Genomic DNA, 23,529 nt, shown 5'->3' with positions numbered 1-23,529 from the left:
GTATATATTGGGCCATAGGGTCTGTCTACGAGTAAACCAGAGATAACAACAATCATGATATTTGCAACATAAACCATAAATACAGAAGTCAACCACAATGCATGCACACAATTTATGCCCAAGCACTGGAAAATAAGTCACTCCACAATTAACCTTCCAGGGAAAATCCGATATCCTTGTTCTTGTTCTCTTCCGCAAGCTTCTCAAGACCAACCTTTAGCTGAGCAAGGTTCGCGTTGCGAGGCTCCAGACGATCCAACCAGGAAGCAACTCCATGCTGAAGAACCAGTCTGGCACGGCGTCCACCGTTATCAGTATGTCCATAGCATCCATGAAGCGTCAATCTTGGTTTTTTCGAGTTATAGACACCTCTGTGAACAATATTTGGGTTGTAGAAGGCCAAATCACCCGGCTGTAGAGCAACGGCCATTTGGGATGAGATGGGCAACTTCTTGGTTTCATCGGTGGTCTTCTTACGCTCCTCAGCAGTACGGATTCTCTTGTGAGATTTGGGAATCACGATCAAACAGTCGTCTTCGTAAAGCGCCAAGTTGAACTGACAACCGGCAAAAGCACAATCCAGTTGTTCTGCCTCTTCCTCAGGCGTGACATCAGGCCTGATATCATCTCTGTGCCATTCCAGGTCGAAGTCCGTCAAGGGGTTGATCAACATGTTGAACAGCTCCATGCTAATTTTTTCCTGAGGAACCTGGAGTATATCGCTCACCACGGCCAGCATCTTGTCAGAGGCATAGGCCTCGTGGAAAGGATAGGACAGCTCCTTCAGGTCTGGGTGCAGCAATCCAGAAACTCCCCAGATGTCGGGGTTAAAATCCTTAGGCCAAGGAGGAAACTGTTTGCCTCTGATTCTCACATCATTCCAGTTCCCAGCACGGGCGTAGTCAACCAGCTTGGCCGAAGCCTCTCTGTAGAGCGTGACCTCTTCTGGAGTCAAGAACCCACGGATCACGGTGAACCCGTTCTCGTCGATATCGTCGCGGTATTTGTGAGGTAATGCGGTGGGCATGAGGAACGTCAACGTAGATTTGTTTCAGCGTAAGAATTGTAAAAAAAAAAACACTTGATGAATGTCAAAATTTCGTTATTCGAGACTGTACAGCTTCTTAAGTATGGCCCGATTTAGTGTGAGGACTGATGTAACCATCTCATCTCTGATTGCAACCAAAAGGGTCCCTCGATTTGGCCTTTTTATTTGGAATGCAATCTTCAATATCACCAAGCTTGTAGATGGTGTACTTTTGTGGCAAGTTTCAAAGAACTTTTAAAGTAGACAAAACTCTTTGAGTTAAATTGAAAAAGACACCTATTGTCATCATACAATGAAGAAAAGAAGGATTCGTGGCCTGATAGGACTAAGTCTTGTGTTAGACGTATAGCCATTAATTGTACTTTACACATCACCTGCTACATGTTCCCGGTTGTACCGTAAGTTGTTTCCGCAGGCGATTTCGCCTTGCAACGTTTCTCTCAACTTTTTACTCTTCCTGCGTCTGTTATATTCCATAAAAAACTGCAAAGAGTTATCTTGTTTTCTGTTGCAATGTACTACCCAAGTGAGTATTCTCGCGCAAACCCTCGTGTCAGAAGAGCTACCCCGGATTACGCGGAGAGAGCATATCCTGCTAGATATGCCCCCCAATTTGTGCCCCAATTTTCTCCCCGCTACGGCTACGGATACCCTAGACGTTCCAATGCATACGATTTGGCAGATCTCCTCAATTCACTCGGATACCAAAGACCACATCCGTACTACGCTGAGGATCCGTATATCGGAGGGTATGAAGACGAAGACGATGAGGTAGACGAAGAGGTTGACGAAGAGGTCGACGAAGAAGGTGACCAATTTCAGCCAGAAGCCCCCGAAGAGCGTCCTGCTTTCGCGAAAAGGCCAAGCGAAGTCCAATACACTAATTTGTACGGGAATCCAATGCAATCTGGTGGCGACCCATACTCTGCTCTTGCAAGTCTATTGGAGGGGCTTCCCAGATCAACCCCAAAAGAGCCAAGAATCCGCTCTTCAGTTCAGTATCAGCCCCCAAAGGATGAAGCTCCCCCAGCTGTTGCTCCCGACCAATCATTTTCAAGCAGACCATCGAGATCAAGTCTCTCTGCTGGACGCCCAAAACTGGTCAAGAGACCCTCTCTTCTACAGGCTGTCCACGAACCGGGTCCAGGAGCCAGTTTCGATCAATTGCAGATTTCCAGTCCTCAGACGAAGACCGAATTACCATACTCTCCACCAATCAACGTGTATGATTTTAAGGACAAGTACGTTGTCATTGCACTATTACCGGGTGCAGATAAGCAAAAAATTGGCATTGACTTCCACCCATCTTCGAACGAATTGCAACTCAAAGGCTCCATCGAAAACAAGTACTTTGACAGGGCTCAAGAGGAAGATGCCTTGAAAGTCTCCGAGCAAAAATTTGGGGCTTTTGAGAGGGTGGTCAGATTCCCCAGTTTCCCCAGACTCGAGGAGGATCTTGTGAAGGCCAATTTCCAAAATGGTGTTCTGGAAGTTGTTGTGCCAAAAATATTGGAGGAGAAGACGAAGAAGGCCAAGCAACCAAAAAAGATTCTTCTTGAGGATATTCCAGACGAAGAATTAGCAAGGGAGTCCAAGGGTGGGTTTTTGGTCTGAGCCTTCAGTCTTTAGAACAGTATCCCACCCAAGAGAGGCTCCGAATTTGTACAAAAATTCACCACTCAGAAACAACTGTCTAAATACACCCAAACCCAGTTCTTGAACTTATTATTCTTAAAAATGACTGACAACTCCCGAACTTGACTTTACCCCATGTAACTACCCCACTGTTTATTGAAAAAGTAGTGTACTGTTCACCAGTGATTTGTGCCGAGGGCCCGGTTTAGGTCCCAGGAGTGAGTCCCAACAGACTCACTTAAAAGATACACTCCTCACCTCGTTATTGCCTTCAAGGTATCATGTCTAGCCCCTCGTTCTCTGAGTCTGCAGAATTCTTGAGACAAGCTACGCGAGCTACGCTATCTGACACAGGTGTGTTAACCAAAGGACAGACAGTCCCGACATCATCAAGCTCTTTAAGTTGTTGTGCTGCAGGTGCTCCCGGAGGTAAGTAGTCTGTTTTTACGGTATACCCTAATTGTCTATTCTAACCTTTCTCAGGCTCAAGCATCAACATAATGCCGTATGAAAACATTCTTTGGGCCAAACGCGTGTCCGAGGACTCGAATGATATCGAAATCACATATGCAACCGAAAGAGGCAAGAGACTGATACCAGCTACCACGGTTTTGGATATCGATAATGAATATGGTCAGGAATCAGCTGACGCTGTGGTGGAGAAGATCATGAAGAAGGCCTATCCCCATTCGAAGCCTGGGATGTCTGTGCTGATCATATTGAACCCCCATGGAGGCCAAGGCAAAGCACTCAACTTGTACCTTAAAGAGTGCAAACCGATCCTAGAGGCTGCTAATTGCAGAATAGAGGTGTTGAAAACGACTTACCACCAACACGCCATTGACATTGGTAGAGAGATAGACATAGCAAAGTATGACATGATAGCGTGCTGCTCTGGAGACGGAATTCCCTACGAAATTATAAACGGTCTATATCAGCGCGAAGATCGGGTTGAGGCTTTCAACAAGTTAATCGTCACACAATTGCCGTGCGGGTCGGGAAACGCACTTTCGATATCATGTCATGGAACCATGGAACCTTCCTATGCCACGCTATCAGCTCTGAAGTCCCAGATAGTCACCACAGACTTGATGGCAGTGACTCAGGGCGAAGGCACTGATCAGACCACAAGACTGTCATTTCTGAGCCAAACTTACGGAATAATAGCCGATGGAGACATCAGGACAGAATGGATGCGTTTCATGGGGCCAGTGAGATTCGACATCGGGGTCGCCATTCAGGTGTTTTCGAACTCGAAATACCCTTGTGAGATCTATGTGAAGTATGTGGCCAAGGACAAGTCTGACCTATCCAGATTTTATCAGGAACATTCCAAGTTGCAATATACACACTCACACACTGGGCTGGATGAGGGCGATTTTGTCTTGAAATGTCCGGGACTAGAAGACCCTGTGCCCTCAGATTGGGAGCCAATTGACCCAAAGCTGACTGCTAACCTTGCAATCTTTTACACTGGAAAGATGCCATACATAGCCAAAGGCACGAACTTCTTCCCGGCCGCCCTTCCCAACGATGGAACAATGGACATGGTGGTCACTGATTCGAGGACAAATGTGCTCACAACAGCCGAGGCTCTTCTTTCCTTGGATAAGGGGACTCACGTGTGGAACTCGGAAATACAGCACTCCAAAATCACCGCCTACAGAATCATCCCCCATCCTCTTAGACACACCCAATTCTCCGTGGACGGAGAACCGTTCTCCACGCAACCATTACAGGCTGAAGTGTTGCCGGCGATTCTGAAGACCGTGATGAAGAATGGCTCGTTCACGGAAACAGGATTCTCGAAATATGTATAAAGAATAAGACCTACCATTCAGCACTGTAACTTCAATGTTCGATCCGTATTGGGTCCAAATTAGCAAGAGCACGACCATCTACGTTTTGGAAAAAATTTCAGACGATACAACACCTGGCAAGTGTGATAATAGTCAAACCTGTTCATCTTTTCGTTGCTGAATCCGTGTTTAGTTTCATTTCCACAATGTCGGGATATAACAATTACAACAACAACAATCAGGCATACGATCCTAATGCTCTGTCCAATGACCTCTCTAAGGCTTCGCTGGAAGGAGGCAATCAGAACAACAGGTTCAACCCCAGCGCTGCCCCATCGTTCACCCCAAATGTGAACGCTCAGAGCTACGTTCCTGGGCAATACGGAGGTGGATATTCTCAATATGCTGGCTCATTCAACCAGTATGCCGCCCCAGATCAGCAGCAACAGCAGTACAGCCAATACAACCAGTTTCAGAGCAATCGCGGAGGCTACTCTAACCAGTACAACAACCGTGGAGGCTTCAACAATAATTACAACAGTTACAACCAGTACAGCCAGCAGCAACCCGTGGAGCAAAGTGGTGCTCAGGGTATGAGTTTGGAGGAGTACACCAAACAGCAGCAAAGCGCGTTGAACTCCAAGATTCCAACCACGAAGCCTAAGGTCAAGCTGAACATGGGTGGTATCAAAATCGTGAAGAGAGAACCCAAGCCAGAGGTCAAAGAGGAGGTGAAGGAGGCTGCAAAGGAGGCTGCAAAGGAGGAGGTCAGTGAGACCAAGACTGAGCCAGTTGCGGAGGCCAAGGAGACTCCTAAGGAGGATGCCAAGGAAGAGACCAAGGAGGCCCCTGTAGTTAAGGAGGCTGCTAAACCTGTTTCTGCTCCAAAGACAGAGACAAAGAAGGAGGAGGCCAAAGACGATGCCCCTAAGAAGACGGCAGATTTGGTCGCCAAGCAGCAGGAAGAGGAGATTGACATCTCCATCGTAAAGGACATGTATGGTGGAAAGGACCATTTGTCGATCATTTTCATGGGCCATGTCGATGCTGGTAAGTCCACCATGGGTGGTAACATCCTTTTTCTCACCGGTGCCGTTGACAAGAGAACCGTGGAAAAGTATGAGCGTGAAGCCAAGGATGCCGGTCGTCAAGGTTGGTATTTGTCTTGGATCATGGACACCAACAAGGAGGAGAGAAATGATGGTAAGACCATTGAGGTTGGAAAGTCTTACTTTGAGACTGACAAGAGAAGATACACCATTCTGGATGCCCCAGGTCACAAGATGTATGTCTCTGAGATGATTGGTGGAGCCTCGCAAGCCGATATCGGTATCTTGGTGATTTCTGCCAGAAAGGGTGAATACGAAGCTGGTTTCGAAAAGGGTGGTCAATCCAGAGAACACGCCATTCTTGCAAAGACCCAGGGTGTGAACAGGCTGGTGGTTGTCATCAACAAGATGGACGACCCAACTGTGAACTGGTCGAACGAAAGATACACCGAGTGTATCACCAAGCTGGCTGCTTACTTGAAGGGTGTTGGCTACGGAAAGAACGAGGTGGTTTATATGCCAGTTTCGGGTTACACGGGTGCTGGTTTGAAGGACAGAGTTCCAGCCAAGGAGTGCCCTTGGTACTCCGGTCCTTCGCTGCTGGAGTACCTTGACTCCCTTGACACCATGGACAGAAAGATCAACGCTCCATTCATGTTACCAATATCGGGCAAGATGAAGGATCTGGGTACCGTTGTGGAAGGTAAGATCGAGTCTGGACACATCAAGAAGAGTGACAGCGTGCTGCTGATGCCCAACAGAACTTCGGTGGAAATTTTGGCCATCTACAATGAAGTCGAAGAGGAAACCGCTAGCGCATTCTGTGGTGACCAAGTGAGGCTCCGTATCAAGGGTGTTGAAGAAGAAGACGTCTCCAGTGGCTACGTCTTGACATCCTCGCTGAACCCAGTAAAGACCGCAACAAGATTCGAGGCCCAGATCGCCATTGTCGAGCTGAAGTCCATCATGGCTACCGGTTTCGCGTGTGTCATGCACATCCACACTGCCATCGAGGAGGTGGCAGTCACCAAGCTGTTGCACAAACTTGAGAAGGGCACCAACCGTAAGTCCAAGAAACCTCCGGCATTTGCCAAGAAGGGAATGAAGATCATTGCAATCCTGGAAACCAACGAACCAGTGTGTATGGAGACTTTTGAGGACCACCCACAGTTGGGTAGATTCACCCTCAGAGACCAAGGCCAGACCATTGCCATTGGAAAGGTCACGAAGTTATTGTAAATGAGTCTGTGTTCGATTTATAAATCCGTGAGTAAAACATGTTTTTTTCTTTATATCAGAACAGTCTGTGGTACCAACTCTTATGTAGATCTTCGTAAATGGTGCTGAACTGCTGAAATCTGTCCCAGCAGCTTTGATGCTTCTCACAGTTCATGAAGTTGATCAGGAAATCGCGGTCTGTCTCGTTATAGTGGAAATTCTTCTTGTTGTTCAAATACTGTGTGGTGAGCTTGGATGATTTGCCCTGCTCGCCTAACTGTGATGACTGCCCGGAAGCTTTCATGAGTGCTTCCAACTCTTCATCATCGTCGATGTCCATGCAAAAGTCTTCGGAGAGCGAGTTGAATGCTCTGATAGGCATGAAGCCGATCTTGGACCTGAACCACGTCTGTGTGGTGTAAAAGTATTCTAGACAGTTCTTCTCCTCCTCGTCGTTGTTGTATCCATTGCTGTTGTATTCGTTGCTGTTTAAGCTGAAGCCATACTTCTTACGGTGGCCACTGTTGATCCACTTGACATGCATCTGTTTGTAGAAGACGGGATCCCACAGAAGATCGAGCAAAAGATTCGACCACTGCGACTTTTTAATCAGAAAAGAGTTCAAATTGATACCACCGCAATCCTGGGTCAGAATGAGGTCAATCGAGTGAGCATCCTCATCGTTTTTGGGTTCATATCGTAAGCTGTGGGAGGATGGCTCTTCATCAACCAGAAGGTTGTTGGGGTTGAAGTACTCCATGTTTCTGTACATTAAGTCCAATTGGTTGAAAATAAGATCGTCAAGTGACACTTGAGGCTCCATGATCAACGTGTACATGTCAACGTACCAATACCATTCCTCGATTCCAGAGTCGCTCGTATCTTCAGGCTGGTCACTGTAGACCCTCATCACCTTTCTCAACAGATCAAATTTCTCCCAGCCTTCCCTGAATTCATGCTGATACTTCTTCTGGTGCAAAGCATGATTCTTCAGCGACTTACCGTCTTTGTCGTACATGCTGCTGGTTATCGTGAGTTCGTACCCATGCTTCTCGGCATAGTGCTTTTTGTTTATGATGGAGAACTTCTCGATGATCCAGGACTCCTTGGACTTTGAGTTTTTGATCCCGGTTTCATAATTTTTTCCCAATATGATGTAAACCTTCCTTTCTTTGCCCATATTCAGCGAGGGAAACGCCGATGATGACCTCTTAGCAAGATCAACCGAATCCTGCTCCAACTCACAATACACACCTGGAACCTCAGGGGTAGGAGGTGTACCGGGCTTCTTATGCAATTTCCTATAATCCGCCATCCCAAAACCAAAACCTGCTACAGACTCGGTATTTGGTTTGATCTGATCATTCAAGACTTGATGATATTGGCTGTTGGCTGTATCGAAAAAGTTTCTCCTGACCGTCTTCTTCACCTTCCCAGACGAAGGGCTCTGCTTCGCAGCCAACCCCCAGAACAATAAAATGAATACAACCACTATTACTACAAGCTGAGAGAGGGCCCTTATATCGCCCGCAACCAGCCTGCTCTTGTAGTATCTGAAAGCTGTATTGAGTCTTGTTCTCAGAGGCTTCGACCCTTTGCCTTGTTTCATGTCAAAATCTGACGCAAACGAGAAGGAAATTATGTCCGGCATGATCTCACAATGCACTCAATTGAGTCTCCAATTGCAATGGCCAGCGTTTGCAAGGAAGGTTTCAACACAGACTAACTACGATCCGTTATCAGCTTCTATTGTGTGTTTCAATTTGCAGATCACAGGGACAGGGCCCAGGCACACAAAGTCGTGCACACCCGATTCACACGAAATTCCAAAATGGGGTCACGTGATATAGACCTCCAATTAACCTCTTTGAGAGTACTTGCTTAATTTGGGAGGAGGAATCGGTTGACAACCGATTTACGATCTTACGGGAGAATTGCAAGAGTTGTTTGCTTTGAGATTAGAACTGAACTCTGAGAGCTAGTGTATCATACAGTACACTTCAGCTTTTGCTTATCCCTATTGGCTAGCAAGGACACCATCTACATACTCCTCGCCTTCTCCATAGTCCCCATTTCGCCTTGACAAGGGAATTTTGACCAGAATGGCTTCTCAGGTGTCCAAAGGCTTTATTCTTTCACCCACGGCGGCACAATTTGCGGACCCAATTGCCTATCTTTCCTGTCCGGAAGTTATTAGGGCCGGCCAAGAGTATGGAATTTTGAAGGTGATCCCTCCTAAGGGATGGAACCCACCTCTCTCGGTCGACCCCGAAAGGTTCAGTTTTATCACACGGATGCAGAAACTCAGCGAGCTGAATATGAGGAACAGATCTAGAGAATTTTGGTTGCAGGGGTTCTCGAATTATATGAAGATGCGGAAGAAGAAGGTGCCCAATGAGAAGGGTATGGTACGTCTTTTGAATGGTGAGTCCATACACCTGTACGACATTTTTGTGGATGACGATCCCAGAAGATTCGAAGAAGATCTAGAAGACAATCGAATGGTGAAGCTTGTATTGGACTACAAAGCGGTACTGAACAACTCCGGCAAAAAGGCCTCGAGCAATAGCGACTCGCGGAAGAGAAGCACTGCATGTGAGGTTTGTCACTCCAAGGAAAGACAACATAGATTGCTTCTTTGCGATGGAAAAGATTGTGATAAGATGTACCATCTGGACTGTTTGAGTCCTCAGCTGACATCCGTACCCAAAGGCCTATGGTTCTGCGAAGATTGTATTCTGGGTGGTTCGCACGAGTATGGTTTTGAGGAGGACATGGATTCTGTTTTCACCTTGTCTGAGTTCCAGGAGCATTGCAAGGAGTTTGAGGATGAGTATGTGAAGAAAAAATGGCAGAATGAGAGATATGGCCCGTCTATCCATCAGTTAGAGGGCGAATTCTGGAGATTGGTGGAATCCCAGGATGACCTCGAGGTGAGATATGGTGCAGACATTCACCAAGATGATCCGTCCCAGATCTCGGGATTTCCCATACGAAAAAACCCCGATATTGATGTGGAGAATTCAAAGTATTCCCCGTATCTGGACCATCCTTTCAATCTATGCAACCTACCATTTTCGAATGGTTCCGTCTTCAATTACATCAAGGACGAGGAGATATCGGGCATGACCGTTCCTTGGATCTATGTGGGGTCGCTATTTTCCACGTTTTGCTGGCACAAAGAAGACCATTATACCCTTTCGGCCAATTATTGCCATGCTGGTGCCACGAAGAAATGGTACGGGGTTCCTGCCAAACACAGTGACGCCTTTGAAAAGGCATTCAGAAGCATAGCACCCGCTTATTTCCAAAGACAACCGGACTTGCTGCACCAGCTGGTTACTCTGATTTCTCCGGATGAGATTATCAAGACTGCACGTGAGAAGTTTGGCGAGGAGATCGAGATCACCACCTTGAACCAGCAGGCTAATGAGTTTATAGTCACGTTCCCCAAAGTTTACCATGCTGGTTTCAATTGTGGCTACAACTTCAACGAGGCCGTTAACTTTATCACGTCTGATTGGTTGAAATATGGTTACGATGCTCTCCAAGAGTATAAGACCATTGGCAAGGAGAACGTGTTCAACCACTGGAAACTGCTGGAGAGGATCCTCAATGATGCCCTACATACTCCGGATGATGTCCTTATTTCCAAGCTGGAGGATAAAAGGTTTGCCACGCTCTTGGAATGGACCACCAAGAACTTCAAAGAAGAGTATGCGAAGATCAACAAGTGCATATTCGAGGACGAAAAGATGTCGAGAGTGGTAGACGGGATCACGGATGTGAAGTTTGCAGATTTGTTGACTACCGAAACAGTTGATGATAGTCCCAGAAGAATACGAAGAAGAATGACTCGGATGGCTATGGCTGGTTCCAAGGGCCATTCCGACGAACTGCTGTGTCACGAGTGCAAGACAGCACTTGGCTTTGTGTGGTTTGAGGTTGATCCTTCCAAGGCGGTGAAGCAGGAGCAATTACCTACACCCAAGACTACTCCTGTCTTGAACTCGGAATCTAAGAGTTTTGAGGACATCAATATGGATCGCGAGACTGAGTTCCAGAGGATCATAGAGGAAGCCAAGAGAGAAGACAGTCTTGAGGCCGGGGAAGATCGCCGAAAGCTCAGAAGAGTTGCTCGTTCAAAAGACGACAACAATTCAGTTCCTCGTCCGGTTGGTCGGCCCCGCAAGAACAAAGACATTCCCAGGCTATTATGTGTGAATGACTTCAAGAAACTACAGGCTTTGAAAGTGTTTCTGAGCTCGGGTGATCTGGACGCTGCCAAATTTGAGCAGTTGAACAAATCCACGACGGTGTACTACGACAAATTTGTTCTTGCTATGACCAGAATACAGGAAAAATTAGGCAAACTCCTGTAATGAAAGTTATATAAGTGATTCAATATACGATGCTAATGTTATATAATACTTGCATATGACTAGTAAAAAATACCAGAGCGGTCACGTGATCTTCCCATGGTTGGAAGTTACCCGGCTCATATATATGACGAAAGCTCCCATTGGCCAGCTCCGATCTGCCAACCATCGCTCCCGAGAATCCTTCTTCTCTTCTCTCCCTTCCATCAACACCCAGCTCTACAGAATTCTGTACCCAGCATTAATAATATTCTATTATTAAACGATGGTTTTGCCCAGATTATACTCTGCTGCTTCTCGTTCTGCTTTAAACGCCGTTAAGCGTGACCTCACCTTCTCCAGAGGTTTGGCTACTGCTGCCCCAGCCACTGGTAAGATCAGGTAAGTGACCAACGATACTTTCCCACTTCCTTCCCAAAGAAATACAGTTACAGGACTAGAGCACTCAGCTCAAGCATTCAATGTGTTCGCTATCCTACCGAATATTTTGATGGGTTTGCCGTTCAATTGAATATGGATCTTGGTCGGGTCCGAGAAACTGGTTTGTTGGTTTCGTCGATTTCGGCGTTAACCGACATTCAACACTCGAACGCGTGAATTGACTATATTCCGAGATCAATTGATTGCTGAGTTTGCTATACACCTTTCTTCCCGACTTTTCCGATACTATTTGCACCATTTTTCATTGTATCCGACCCCGGTGTCGACTCCATGGCGCGGGCAAATCAAAATCGCTGAAATTTCGTGTGTGCGCTCATAACCATTTCCACGTCGACGCCAACAACGTTGATCAAGAAGATGGCCGTACACGGGTGTCTACGTTTGTGGGACTATATTATTTTTGTGATGGGCATTGGCGAATATATTTAATTTTTCTTGATCGATACTAACCCTTTGCAGAGCTGTCATTGGTGCTATTGTCGATGTCCAATTCGAGCAAGGCCAATTGCCAGCCATTTTGAACGCCCTGACTATCCAACAGGGTGACTCAAAGTTGGTCTTGGAGGTTGCCCAACATTTGGGTGAGAACACCGTCAGAACCATTGCTATGGACGGTACCGAAGGTTTGGTCCGTGGTACCGCTGTCCTTGACACTGGTTCTCCAATCTCTGTCCCAGTTGGTCGTGGAACCTTGGGCCGTATCATCAACGTCACTGGTGACCCAATTGACGAGAGAGGCCCAATTGAGCACACTAAGAGAAACCCAATTCACGCCGAGCCACCTTCGTTCGTTGAGCAATCCACCAACGCCGAGGTCTTGGAGACTGGTATCAAGGTTGTCGACCTTTTGGCCCCATACGCCAGAGGTGGTAAGATTGGTCTTTTCGGTGGTGCCGGTGTCGGTAAGACCGTTTTCATCCAAGAGTTGATTAACAACATTGCCAAGGCCCACGGTGGTTTCTCCGTCTTTACCGGTGTCGGTGAGCGTACCAGAGAAGGTAACGATTTGTACCGTGAAATGAAGGAAACCGGTGTCATCAACCTCGAGGGTGACTCCAAGGTGGCCTTGGTGTTCGGTCAAATGAACGAGCCACCAGGAGCCAGAGCCCGTGTTGCTTTGACTGGTTTGACCATCGCTGAGTACTTCAGAGATGAGGAAGGTCAGGATGTGTTGTTGTTCATTGACAACATTTTTAGATTCACCCAAGCCGGTTCCGAGGTGTCTGCCTTGCTGGGACGTATTCCATCCGCTGTCGGTTACCAACCTACCTTGGCCACCGATATGGGTCTCTTGCAAGAGCGTATCACCACCACTAGAAAGGGTTCCGTCACCTCCGTCCAGGCCGTTTACGTGCCAGCCGATGATTTGACTGATCCTGCTCCAGCCACCACCTTTGCTCATTTGGACGCCACCACCGTGTTGTCCCGTGGTATCTCTGAGTTGGGTATCTACCCAGCTGTCGACCCATTGGACTCCAAGTCTAGATTGTTGGATGCCGCTGTTGTCGGTCAAGAGCACTACGACGTTGCCGTCCAGGTTCAACAAACCTTGCAGGCCTACAAGTCTTTGCAAGATATCATTGCCATTTTGGGTATGGATGAATTGTCCGAAACCGACAAGCTCACCGTCGAGCGTGCTCGTAAGATCCAACGTTTCCTCTCTCAACCATTCGCCGTCGCCGAGGTCTTCACCGGTATCCCAGGTAGATTGGTCAGATTGAAGGACACCATCACTTCTTTCAAGGATGTCTTGGCTGGAAAGTACGATGAGTACCCAGAGAATGCTTTTTACATGGTTGGTGGTATCGAAGATGTTGTCGCTAAGGCTGAGAAGTTGGCTGCTGAAGCCAACTAATCTGGTCATTAGTCGTCCAAGATTTTCTCTACTATCCACAAAAATGTCATTATGAGAAAACATGTTTATTATTGGGCCGTTGGGCCCAATTCTATAAAAACGAATAGTATTACGTAAACAGACGTTAGATTTAAAACGCGTAATTACACGACTCTTTTTAACACGTAGTCAACGCGGTCCTCTTTGAGTTTGCCATTGGCTTTACACCGGACCATATCCAAACAGCCAGCAATGTTTTCGTTGATTCAGGTGTGTAAAACCTATAGGATTTCATGATCGCTCCATCGTCTTTACTAACAATTTCAAGGCTGCGTCCGATTTTGTCGACAAACCAGGCTTCAACTGGAAGCTACTCATCACTGGCTTCACGATTTCAAGCTTTCTGTTCGAATCGTATCTGACCCACAGGCAAATCAAGAGTATTCGCAGCAATGGCAAAGTGATTCCAAAGCAGTTGGAATCCAAGATTGATGAGAAGACCGCTATCAAATCCCAAGATTACTCATTGACCAAATTGCGATTTTCCCAGATCACCAAGCTGGTTTCATTGGCTGAAAACCTGGCTTTCATCAGATTCGATGTTCTGCCAAAACTGTGGGCTTCTTCGGCCTCGTTTTTGGCCAAGCTGACTTTTTTGCCTCCTATTTTGACCGGGGTGATTCCTCAATCGTTGGTATTCTTGACTCAAATGGGTTTCATTAGCACGATTTTGGGGTTGCCTATAGCCTACTACTCAAATTTTGTCATTGAGGAGAAATATGGATTTAACAAGCTTACAATCAAGCTCTGGATTACCGACATGATCAAGGAAGCGCTGGTTTCCATCGTTATTGGGTTCCCAGTCATGTCTATCTTCCTGAAGATCATTGACTACTTTGGCGATTCGTTCATGTTCTACGTTTCGATCTTTTTGTTTGTGTTCCAGATCTTCATGATCATCGTGTACCCCAAGTTCATCCAGCCTCTGTTCAACAAGCTGGAGCCACTGCAGGAAGGTGAACTAAAGACCGAGATTGAGAAGCTTGCTTCTAAGAATAAGTTCCCTCTGGACAAGTTGTTTGTGATTGATGGGTCTGCCAGATCTTCTCATTCCAATGCTTACTTCATGGGATTGCCATGGGGATCCAAACAGATTGTTCTCTTTGATACCCTTATTGAGACTTCAACTGTTCCCGAAACTATTGCAGTCCTGGGGCATGAGATTGGCCACTGGGCGCTTTCGCACACGACCAAGACCCTGATCACTGGACAATTTCACATCTTCACCATGTTCACCATGTTTGCTGCGTTTGTCAAGAACAAGTCTTTATTCCAGAGCTTCGGATTCGCTAACGAGACGCCAATCATCGTTGGATTTTTGCTCTTCAACGACATTTTGAAACCAGTTGATGCTGTGTTGAGTTTTGTCCTGAATCTGGTGTCAAGAAAGCATGAGTATGAAGCAGACAAGTATGCTGTCGATCAAGGATATGCCACTGAGCTTAAGACCGCATTGATCACTCTTCACAAAGAGAACTTGAGTTCCCTCTCCACGGACTGGCTCTTTTCTTCTTACCACCACAGCCACCCCCACCTCACAGAAAGATTAGAGGCCATTGATGTGGCTTCTGAAAGTTTCAAGAAGGAGTAGACCTTGACAGAAGTTTGAATATATCTAGACGAATAAAAAATGCCGTCACAAACCGTATACAAAAAGCCCTTAGACCCAAATTTTCAGCTCGCGCACGCCCGTCAAAGTCAAGCTTCCTTCATCTACAACAAGAGGATTTCAAGATTACGTACCCTAACCTCACCAATATTCTCCCAAACAGGTCAAACAGAATGAAGATTCCGCTCAATTCTGCCTTAGTGGATAATTGCCATAAGGACCCATTTCAGCAGGAAGAGTAAGTGCTGCTAACTGATCATTAATAAATCACTCCCATCAGCCAATTACCCTCAGAAACTAACATTCAGTCAAGCTCTGCACTGCCTTTATCGCAATTGATCCCGGTCATAATAGCACAAAGAGGCTCCTTTCTAAGTGTAACCGAGCAGGGCCTTCTGGAAGAAATCGATTCGCTCTCGAGGAACTCTCCGGATAATGAGACTGAAGCCTTGGCCCTTATAGACCCCGACAATAGCAACTCCAACGCAGCTGAAAATGACGTTACTACAACTCAAGAAGACTTCTTGAAGGCCAAGTCGGAAGCATTGACATTAGTGCGATCCGCCCTTAATGAGTCCCATCTATCACTGGATTTCGTGTCTCTGCTCATATCATGTTTGCGTCCAGCCGCAGGGACAACATCAATGTCTCCTCATCTTAAGCAATTTGTAAGGGTAGGATCGCTGAACTCTGACAAGATTGTTGCTGAAGATGATCCGAATGAGGCTGAAAGGGTTTCTAGAGTGGGTCAAGGGTGGAAGCTGGATTCTCTTACCAGGGCAGGTTCCAGTCTGAGATCTGCAAGTACCCGACTGAGTGAGGAGGTTCTGAAGGAGAGAAAGTATTGGGGCGACGTTGTTCAAGTCCTCAAGTGCAAGGAGGTGCTTACCAAGTCGAACTCGTTGGGTGGAACTTCTGGCAATACCAAAGAGTTCGGAGTGAAATATGGGTTTGGTGATTCTGGTTCAAACTACTTCGATAAGGGTATCGGACTATTGAAGAAGAACAATGTGTATGGAAACGTTATGTTCAGACCCGCTACTAACGAGCAGATTGAAAGAACTTACAAAGTGGTGACAGTGCGCGTTCTGGGAAACGTGGATGACCAGTTTGTTTTACTGGGGCAGTCAGATATCAAAACTCAACTTGCCAAGTTTGAGAGGCGGAAACAGTCCGGAATACCAGTTCTTTCTGAGATTGAAAGAGCCCGGTTTTTTCTCTTTGAGGAGGAACTCTTCTATCAACTTCTGAAGGAGGCTGCGACTCTGCTTTCGACAAATGTCCAAGTCGAATCTAACAAGATCATTGTGAATCTGCATAACGAGGTGGTTGAAATTGAAGCCATTGCTCCTGATATGAGTGAAGAAGACAACGAAGATGATGATATGGATGTTTCAAAACCTCTTAGTGTCCATGACAGAAGAGCCGAGCTGATTGCTCTGTTTTTGAGACTAATGCTCTGTGCACATCACAAACGTAATAGAGAGAAGAAAAGACAGCCTCCCAAATCGCTGCAGCAGCTCAACCCTGAACAGCATGCTCAGAACAGCCATGAAAATGTTTTGCTGCTGCGTCCATTTATCGGCTACTACAAACACAACGAGTTTGTGAGAGAGTTGGAGAGCATACTGAAGGAAACGGTCCAGAAAGTTTTCGATAACGATTTTGCACGCGCTGAAAAGATCATGAATGATCCGGAAACCTTCAAAATCACAAGGAGCCACAAACATGCGTCCGAAGTCAGTGATTCTGACCCATTCGGTAAATGTATAACACCTCCACAGTCCGATTTCCAGTTAACCATCCCACTCAAAACCGGTACAGGAAGCCTAAAGATCGTGATAGCCACATCTGGTACTCAAACGTTTTGCAATTTGTCCACAAAGATTGACATATATCGCATAACACCATCAGGCTCTGTTTCCGATACAGATGACTACGAGTTGCTGCTTGACGTCAGCTTCAACGATCTGCGTGACCTGCAAGATTGTCTGTCGTGGGCAATTCCACAGTACGTTATATGAGATGCAAATGTTGAATTTTATGAGCATTAAAAATACACACGGAGCCCTTGGTAACCGGTGGAAAAAGGAGAGAGAAACAGCGTTTGTATAGAAAGATAGAGCATAAGAACATTGTTTTGCGATTGAAAACGAGTCGAAGCTTGAGAAATCTTTTGCGTTGAAATGTAAGTCCTGTTGAAAGCGTTGAAAGGTGATATTGCTATCTATCATTAAGCAGTGTAGGTCTGCTTAGGGAAAGGGTAGGATGGTCCCACCTCTTGGATACTCAGGGAGGCCAACCAGTGACCTTGGTCAATGGAGGTAGCCAATTCCTTGCCCTCAACCAAACCAGCAACGAAGCCGGCAGCAAAAGCATCACCAGCACCGTTGGTGTCAGAGATCTTGGATGGCTCCAAAGCGTGAACTGGGTACTCGGTAGAGGTAACAGAGTCACCACTGGCAACAACAGCCAAAGTGGCATCGGTACCTTGAGTGAAGATAACGGTTCTTGGCCTGGCAGAGTTGACCTTTGGCAACTTTGCGATGAAGGTTGCAATCTCCAAAAGAGTGGACTCGGCAGTCAAACCATCGTGGGACTCGGCGTAGGCAGCGGCTTCAGACTCGTTGCAAATGACGTAATCAGCGTATGGAACGGCCTGGTCAAGAGGGTCCTTGAAGAACTGAGCAATGAATGGGGCAGAGAAGTTGAGAGCAAAAGGCTTGTTCGTCTCAGCAGCGTGCTTACCCAGCTTCAAGATCGATTCTGGAGAAACGGTGAAGTGGAAACCTCCGATGTAGAAGGCCTTGGCCTCTTCAACAATCTTCCAGTTTTCTGGGATCTCCAGGTGACTTGGCTTGAAGTGGTTGGCAGCACCGAGGTCGGTGACCAACGATCTGTGAGGGCCGTTGATCAAGGCAGCACACTTACCGGTTGGAATGGACTCTTGCACCATGTATCTGGTGGTGAGACCAACGGACTGGTTGGCCTCGCTCAATTTATCAGCAAATTTGTCCTTGCCAACAGAACCAAAGTAGACCACAGAGTCCGCTGGTAAGAGGTACTGAGCACCACGTGCAGTGTTCTGCGCAGCACCACCAGCAACGAGCTTAACACCGTCCATGGCGAGACATTCGTCAAAGATTGGAATGTGCTTGTCTTCAATGAGAATGGCATCGTTCTCCTTGAGATCGTATTTGTCCAAATAAGACTTTTCAACATCCACCTGGATATCTGTATTGGGTGGAGGACGTTAGCATGTGCACACGACAAGACGGCCACGACGCTCTGCAAAAAAGGCACTTACCGAGTAATGGGTTTCCCAAACAGACGAGAGAGTATGGCATTTTAGAAAGAGAGGCAAAAAAAGCTTTGTTAAAGAAAGATCTGTTCCTTGTCAAACGAAGCATACCCACCGGTGAAGAACAAGACTTGGTGGTCAAAAAAATATGCCATATGGAAATTGGATCACGGAGTACACGACCTCGGCGTTTACCAAAAATGTTGGGCCGTTAAGTGTACCATGGTAGTTTCGCCAAGATAGCGTATTGACTGAGCTGTTCGGGCAGGATAGAATCACCAAATGACTTATGAGAAGGATTACCTATTGGCTCTCAGGCCATTTCCTGAGAATCCTACTTCGCTACTCGGACAGCATTGGCATGAAATCGTGATATCGTTTGCCTTCTACGAGGCGCTGTACTTTGTGTCTCCTCTGATCTGCAGAACTATCTTTGGGGATCTTTACTCCAAGGACAGATCCAAGAAGGAAAAAATAAACTTTGACATACACGTGGTGTCGATGGTTCAGGCGTTGGCGTCGCTGGTGTTGTGCGTGCCAATGTTCTACCACCCGTTGTACTTCTCGGGCGCCGTATTTGGGTCTACTCCATACGGAGGATTGGTGGCCAGTCTTACGGTTGGATATTTCATATGGGATTTGGTTGTTTGTGTTCAGCATTATTCGCTTTTTGGATTCGGGTTTTTACTGCATGCCGTCGCCGCTCTTTACGTGTTTCTGATGACTTTTATGCCTTTTATGCAACCCCACATTCCTTCGTTTCTGATCTTTGAGCTCTCTACGCCTTTCGTCAATGTCAATTGGTACTGTTCAAGACTTCCGACAGGTTCCGTTCCCAACAAACTTATTCTGATCAATGGTTTGTTGTTGATGATCTCTTTCTTCACAGTCAGAATCCTGTGGGGATTTTACGCTGCGGTTAACTCTTTCCTCCTATGCCTCAAAGTCTGGGATCAACTGCCTGTGTGGCTGCCGGTGAGTATCTTTTCGCTGAACATTGCACTTGACTGTTTGAACCTTCTGTGGTTTTACAAGATGGTTTTGATCGCCAAGAAGAAGGCCAGGGGAGCCAAGTCCAGCAAGCCAAAGGAACAATAAGGCCATAGATCGTGGAACAAAGATATTCATACTTTGGGCTATTCGACATCACGCTGCAGCATGCTACAGCACACTAGAGGCCTGTACTGCGGAACGCGCGCCGTACCCCCAGCCAAATTCCAAGTTTAAAATTCCGTGTATACAAAATAAAACAATTAGTATATAAATTCTCAACTCTTTTTAACTAAAATATTTGAAAAGACACCAAAAATCCATCCAATCTCTGACTCCTCATGTGAATCCCAAAAGAGTAGTGAAAGACACAAATTAGCAGCCCAAATGAAAATTTCCGTAATGAAAGATTCGTTAGCTGAAAGAAAGTCATAGACATCTGAGTTAGTACCTTGTTCATTCTTGGAAACCGTTGGTTCGGAGCCGCTTTCAGTTGCAGAATAGTTGATTGACCTGATTTCTCACTCAATCCGAGCTGGGAATTTAGTTTTTGGCGTAATTGTTTGACTCTCTATCCAAAGAGACTTGCAACCTGTAACGCCAGGGTAGATCAACAAATACTTTTCACTGAAACTTGATATTTTATTCGAACTAAGACACGCAGAATCACTCGACTACTGCCGTTTGTGGTTTGTGAAATTTAAACGCGTTTTGGTACACCATTTTTCAAACATGTCAGCTTCTCTTCAGCCAACAGACGTGTCATCTGTTTTGCACCATCTCCTCTCGGGGTTGGCATCATCTGACAACTCAATAAGAAAAGCCGCTGAAAAGAGCTTGAATGAGGAATGGTCCAAACTTGATCGTGTTCAACTTTTGCTGCTGTTTCTTGCTGAACAGGCAGCCACTGGACCGTCTGAACAGATAAGGGCCTTTGCGGCTGTTTTGTTTCGCAGAATCGCCATCAAGTCCCCTTCCGAACAAGGTTTCAGCGTCACTTCCAGACAAATTGCCCACATCGACGAGCAGATAAAGAGCCAGATTCGCAGCATCTTGGTCCACGGTTTTTCATCACAGCAGTCCAATAACGTGAGACACAAGCTGTCGGACGCGATGGCTGAAGTTGCCAAAGAGGATTGTACTCCTCCCAAAGGGTGGCCAGAGCTCATTCCGTTGATTCTACAAGCCGTGCAGAACCAGGACCCAAGTTTCAGGGAATCGGCATTCCGTATGATTACTGCTACCCCAGGGTTCATAGCCAGCACCAACCTCAACGATGTGCTTCCGCTGTTCCATGCGGGATTCGTGGACACCAATGACGATGTCAGAATCGCGGCTTGCACTGCGTTTGTGTCATTTTTTAGAGATTTGCCAAAGGGACAATGGGGTGCTCTTAGTGGTCTCCTTCCCAACCTGCTGAACTCGTTGCCAAAGTTTATGGAGAGTGGAAGAGACGAGGCTCTGGCTGCCGTTCTGGAAGCTCTCATGGAGCTGGTTGAACTTGCTCCAAAGATGTTCAAGCCTATGTTTGGACAGTTAATCGAGTTTTGCTCCACTGTGGCCAACAACAAAGACCTCGAAACCAGTGCCAGATTGGCAGGTATGGAGTTGCTGGTCTCGTTCAGTGAAGAGTCTCCCAACATGTGCAAGCGTGAGCCTTCCTATGTCGAGACTATGGTTATCATGACGCTCAGCTTGATGACGGAGGTTTGCATTGACGATGACGACGCAGCTGACTGGAACAATTCTGACCCTTCAGACGAGGATAGCGGCGAAGAGGAACATCTGGCTGCTCGTCATGCCTTGGACCGTATCTGTCTCAGTCTGGGAGACCAGTTTCTGGTTGGTCCTCTCTTCAAGTACATACCCCAGATGATCCAGTCCAGCAACTGGCGTGAGCGTCAAGCTGCTCTGATGGGACTGTCTGCTGCTGCTGAAGGATGTCGTGAAGCGTTGATCGACCAGATTCCTAAGATCTTGGACCTAATTCTGCCCTCAATTCAGGATCAACACTCCAGAGTTCAATATGCCTGCTGCAATGCCATTGGTCAAATTTCCACCGACCTGGCTGACCGAATCCAGAGAACTGCGTCAGACCGCGTTCTGCCGGCCTTGATATCGGTCTTGACACCTCAGTCTGTCCCAAGAGTCCAGAGCCACGCCGCTGCTGCTATGGTTAACTTTGCAGAAAATGCTTCGAAGGAGGCCTTGGAGCCTTATCTGGACAGTCTGTTGACCAATCTGCTCTCATTGCTGAAGGGCCCCAAACGCTACGTCCAGGAACAGGTGGTGACCACCATCGCCATCATTGCAGACGCAGCCAAGACAAAATTCATCAAGTATTACGACACCTTGATGCCGATGCTGGTTGACGTCTTGCAAACCGATATGGGCGAGGAGAACCGCATGTTGAAGGCAAAGTCGATCGAATGTTCCACTCTCATTGCCTTGGCTGTTGGAAAGGAAAAGTTCGCACCAGACTCACAAACTTTGATCCAACTGTTTGGCCATATCCAGCAAAACTTGCAAGGAGAAGACGATCCAGTGAAGACCTATCTTGAGCAAGGCTGGGCCAGGATTTGTGTTATCATTGGCCATGACTTTTTGCCTTATCTGCCTCTGGTTCTTCCTTCGTTGATCACCACCGGTGAGGCTACCCAGAGCATTTCTGTTGTCGAGGAAGACGAGTATGACGACTATACCCAGAACGAAGAGTACGATGTGGTTGAAGTCTCTGGAAAACATCTTGCAGTCCACACGGCTGTTCTGGACGAGAAGGCTGCTGCCATTGATCTCATCACCAGATATGCCGGTGTGTTGGGAGCCTCTTTTTTCCCTTATGTTACCAACATTGCGGAGAACATCATCATTCCAAGTTTGTCATTCTACTTGCATGATGGAGTTCGTGAAGCTGGTGCTCTGGCAATGCCGGTTCTGCTCAAGTCTGTGGTTGCTGCCACCAGCCAGACTTCTAATGAGGCTGTTGCCATATGGACCAAGTTTGCAGATGTTCTGTTCACCACCATGGAGCAGGAGCCTGTGTTCTCGCTGCTGATCCCATACTATGCCTCGTTTGTTGAATGCTTGGATATACTTGGCGCAGGTGCTCTGTTCAACAACCAGACAGACAAGTTTGCGTCTGCTGTCTCGACCAACGTTTCCGAGATTTTTGAGCGTATAAAGGCCAGGGAGAACGGCGACGACGAATACACCGAGGATATTCAAGAGGACTATGACGATTATACTGACGAGGACATGGTGGACGAAATTACCAAGGGCCTGACTGCTGCCTTCAAGAACAGAAGGTCCGAGTTCCTGCCCGCTTTCCAAAGACTGGTGCCCATAGTCGCTTCATGCTTGAACGATGAACAGAATTCCTTGAGACTTTTCGGCTTGATAGCTGTTGCTGATATGATTGAGTACACTGGTGCAAATGCTTATGAACTCAAGGACATGTTCATGAATCCAGTTGGTGAATCTCTCACCTCTCCGGATGCCAGCATCCGTCAAGCTGCTGCCTATTGTGTAGGTGTTGCTGCTCAACATGGTGGTCCACAGTTTCGTGACTTTTGCCTTGCAACGCTTATGTCTATGTCACAGATGGTTTCTGTTCCCGATGCCCGTGCCTCAGATAACATCTCTGCTACTGAGAACATGACTGCTGCTATCTCCAAGATCTGTCACAGTTACGGCTCCTCGATCCAAGGATTCGACGAACTTGCTGCTAGTTGGTTCAAGCTCCTTCCTGTTGTCCAAGACGACGAGGCTGCTCCATATGCGTATATGTTCCTCGCCGAGCTCATTGAGCGCCAGCATCCTGTGGTGATGTCCCAAATTCCAAAGGCCGTGGAGGACGTGATCCAGGCTCTTTTACACAGCTCCATCTCTGGAAAGACTGCCGAGACGGTTGTCACGTCTACGAAGAAATTACTTGGGTCTATTCCTCAGAGTGAGGCTGTGTCCATCTTGACAATGATCAGTGGACAGTCCACGGAAACTAAGATGGTGATACAAAAGTGGTTCTCGTGATAAACCTACTCTATATACTTTTGCGTGTTAGTTTTATAATTCATTAAAGTTTTGAGATATTATTCCCTAGTCAAAGGGGTTCAAGTTCGTAGATAATTAAGTTAGCGATATGACCTGTACTGTCTAGCAAGTCGGGA

General features: G+C 46.8%; 13 protein-coding genes across 13 annotated transcripts; 10 read left to right on the top strand and 3 right to left on the bottom strand.

Annotated features, from left to right (window-relative positions):
* Positions 1 to 148: 148 nt before the first annotated feature.
* KUCA_T00001367001 (uncharacterized protein) lies at positions 149 to 1,027 on the bottom strand (the record flags this gene model as incomplete). Its single annotated transcript, XM_022603538.1, has 1 exon — positions 149 to 1,027. One exon carries the CDS (start codon positions 1,025 to 1,027, stop codon positions 149 to 151), a length of 879 nt encoding a protein of 292 aa, XP_022457410.1.
* Positions 1,028 to 1,561: 534 nt separating this feature from the next.
* KUCA_T00001366001 (uncharacterized protein) lies at positions 1,562 to 2,662 on the top strand (the record flags this gene model as incomplete). The annotated part of the gene is made up of 1 exon (XM_022603537.1): positions 1,562 to 2,662. One exon carries the CDS (start codon positions 1,562 to 1,564, stop codon positions 2,660 to 2,662), a length of 1,101 nt encoding a protein of 366 aa, XP_022457409.1.
* A 302-nt stretch (positions 2,663 to 2,964) lies between these two features.
* On the top strand, positions 2,965 to 4,503 carry KUCA_T00001365001 (uncharacterized protein; the record flags this gene model as incomplete). The annotated part of the gene is made up of 2 exons (XM_022603536.1): positions 2,965 to 3,112; positions 3,167 to 4,503. The coding sequence occupies 2 exons, from the start codon at positions 2,965 to 2,967 to the stop codon at positions 4,501 to 4,503; spliced, it is 1,485 nt and encodes a 494-aa protein (XP_022457408.1).
* A 185-nt stretch (positions 4,504 to 4,688) lies between these two features.
* Positions 4,689 to 6,770, top strand: KUCA_T00001364001 (uncharacterized protein; the record flags this gene model as incomplete). Its single annotated transcript, XM_022603535.1, has 1 exon — positions 4,689 to 6,770. One exon carries the CDS (start codon positions 4,689 to 4,691, stop codon positions 6,768 to 6,770), a length of 2,082 nt encoding a protein of 693 aa, XP_022457407.1.
* Positions 6,771 to 6,825: 55 nt separating this feature from the next.
* Positions 6,826 to 8,400, bottom strand: KUCA_T00001363001 (uncharacterized protein; the record flags this gene model as incomplete). The annotated part of the gene is made up of 1 exon (XM_022603534.1): positions 6,826 to 8,400. One exon carries the CDS (start codon positions 8,398 to 8,400, stop codon positions 6,826 to 6,828), a length of 1,575 nt encoding a protein of 524 aa, XP_022457406.1.
* Positions 8,401 to 8,851: 451 nt separating this feature from the next.
* On the top strand, positions 8,852 to 11,131 carry KUCA_T00001362001 (uncharacterized protein; the record flags this gene model as incomplete). Its single annotated transcript, XM_022603533.1, has 1 exon — positions 8,852 to 11,131. One exon carries the CDS (start codon positions 8,852 to 8,854, stop codon positions 11,129 to 11,131), a length of 2,280 nt encoding a protein of 759 aa, XP_022457405.1.
* Positions 11,132 to 11,393: 262 nt separating this feature from the next.
* KUCA_T00001361001 (uncharacterized protein) lies at positions 11,394 to 13,424 on the top strand (the record flags this gene model as incomplete). The annotated part of the gene is made up of 2 exons (XM_022603532.1): positions 11,394 to 11,509; positions 12,029 to 13,424. 2 exons carry the CDS (start codon positions 11,394 to 11,396, stop codon positions 13,422 to 13,424), a joined length of 1,512 nt encoding a protein of 503 aa, XP_022457404.1.
* A 231-nt stretch (positions 13,425 to 13,655) lies between these two features.
* On the top strand, positions 13,656 to 15,054 carry KUCA_T00001360001 (uncharacterized protein; the record flags this gene model as incomplete). The annotated part of the gene is made up of 2 exons (XM_022603531.1): positions 13,656 to 13,673; positions 13,732 to 15,054. The coding sequence occupies 2 exons, from the start codon at positions 13,656 to 13,658 to the stop codon at positions 15,052 to 15,054; spliced, it is 1,341 nt and encodes a 446-aa protein (XP_022457403.1).
* A 191-nt stretch (positions 15,055 to 15,245) lies between these two features.
* On the top strand, positions 15,246 to 15,411 carry KUCA_T00001359001 (uncharacterized protein; the record flags this gene model as incomplete). The annotated part of the gene is made up of 2 exons (XM_022603530.1): positions 15,246 to 15,310; positions 15,381 to 15,411. The coding sequence occupies 2 exons, from the start codon at positions 15,246 to 15,248 to the stop codon at positions 15,409 to 15,411; spliced, it is 96 nt and encodes a 31-aa protein (XP_022457402.1).
* Positions 15,412 to 15,716: 305 nt separating this feature from the next.
* KUCA_T00001358001 (uncharacterized protein) lies at positions 15,717 to 17,096 on the top strand (the record flags this gene model as incomplete). Its single annotated transcript, XM_022603528.1, has 1 exon — positions 15,717 to 17,096. One exon carries the CDS (start codon positions 15,717 to 15,719, stop codon positions 17,094 to 17,096), a length of 1,380 nt encoding a protein of 459 aa, XP_022457401.1.
* A 209-nt stretch (positions 17,097 to 17,305) lies between these two features.
* On the bottom strand, positions 17,306 to 18,419 carry KUCA_T00001357001 (uncharacterized protein; the record flags this gene model as incomplete). Its single annotated transcript, XM_022603527.1, has 2 exons — positions 17,306 to 18,306; positions 18,380 to 18,419. The coding sequence occupies 2 exons, from the start codon at positions 18,417 to 18,419 to the stop codon at positions 17,306 to 17,308; spliced, it is 1,041 nt and encodes a 346-aa protein (XP_022457400.1).
* Positions 18,420 to 18,655: 236 nt separating this feature from the next.
* On the top strand, positions 18,656 to 19,471 carry KUCA_T00001356001 (uncharacterized protein; the record flags this gene model as incomplete). Its single annotated transcript, XM_022603526.1, has 1 exon — positions 18,656 to 19,471. One exon carries the CDS (start codon positions 18,656 to 18,658, stop codon positions 19,469 to 19,471), a length of 816 nt encoding a protein of 271 aa, XP_022457399.1.
* Positions 19,472 to 20,095: 624 nt separating this feature from the next.
* Positions 20,096 to 23,392, top strand: KUCA_T00001355001 (uncharacterized protein; the record flags this gene model as incomplete). Its single annotated transcript, XM_022603525.1, has 1 exon — positions 20,096 to 23,392. One exon carries the CDS (start codon positions 20,096 to 20,098, stop codon positions 23,390 to 23,392), a length of 3,297 nt encoding a protein of 1,098 aa, XP_022457398.1.
* Positions 23,393 to 23,529: the final 137 nt, after the last annotated feature.

The sequence above is a fragment of the Kuraishia capsulata genome, genomic scaffold (assembly GCF_000576695.1).
Source record: "Kuraishia capsulata CBS 1993 genomic scaffold, Kuraishia_capsulata_scaffold_2, whole genome shotgun sequence".
NCBI classification, from domain to species: Eukaryota; Fungi; Ascomycota; class Pichiomycetes; order Pichiales; family Pichiaceae; genus Kuraishia; species Kuraishia capsulata.
Note: the sequence above shows the minus strand (reverse complement) of the source record. Positions and strands in the feature narration are given on the sequence as shown.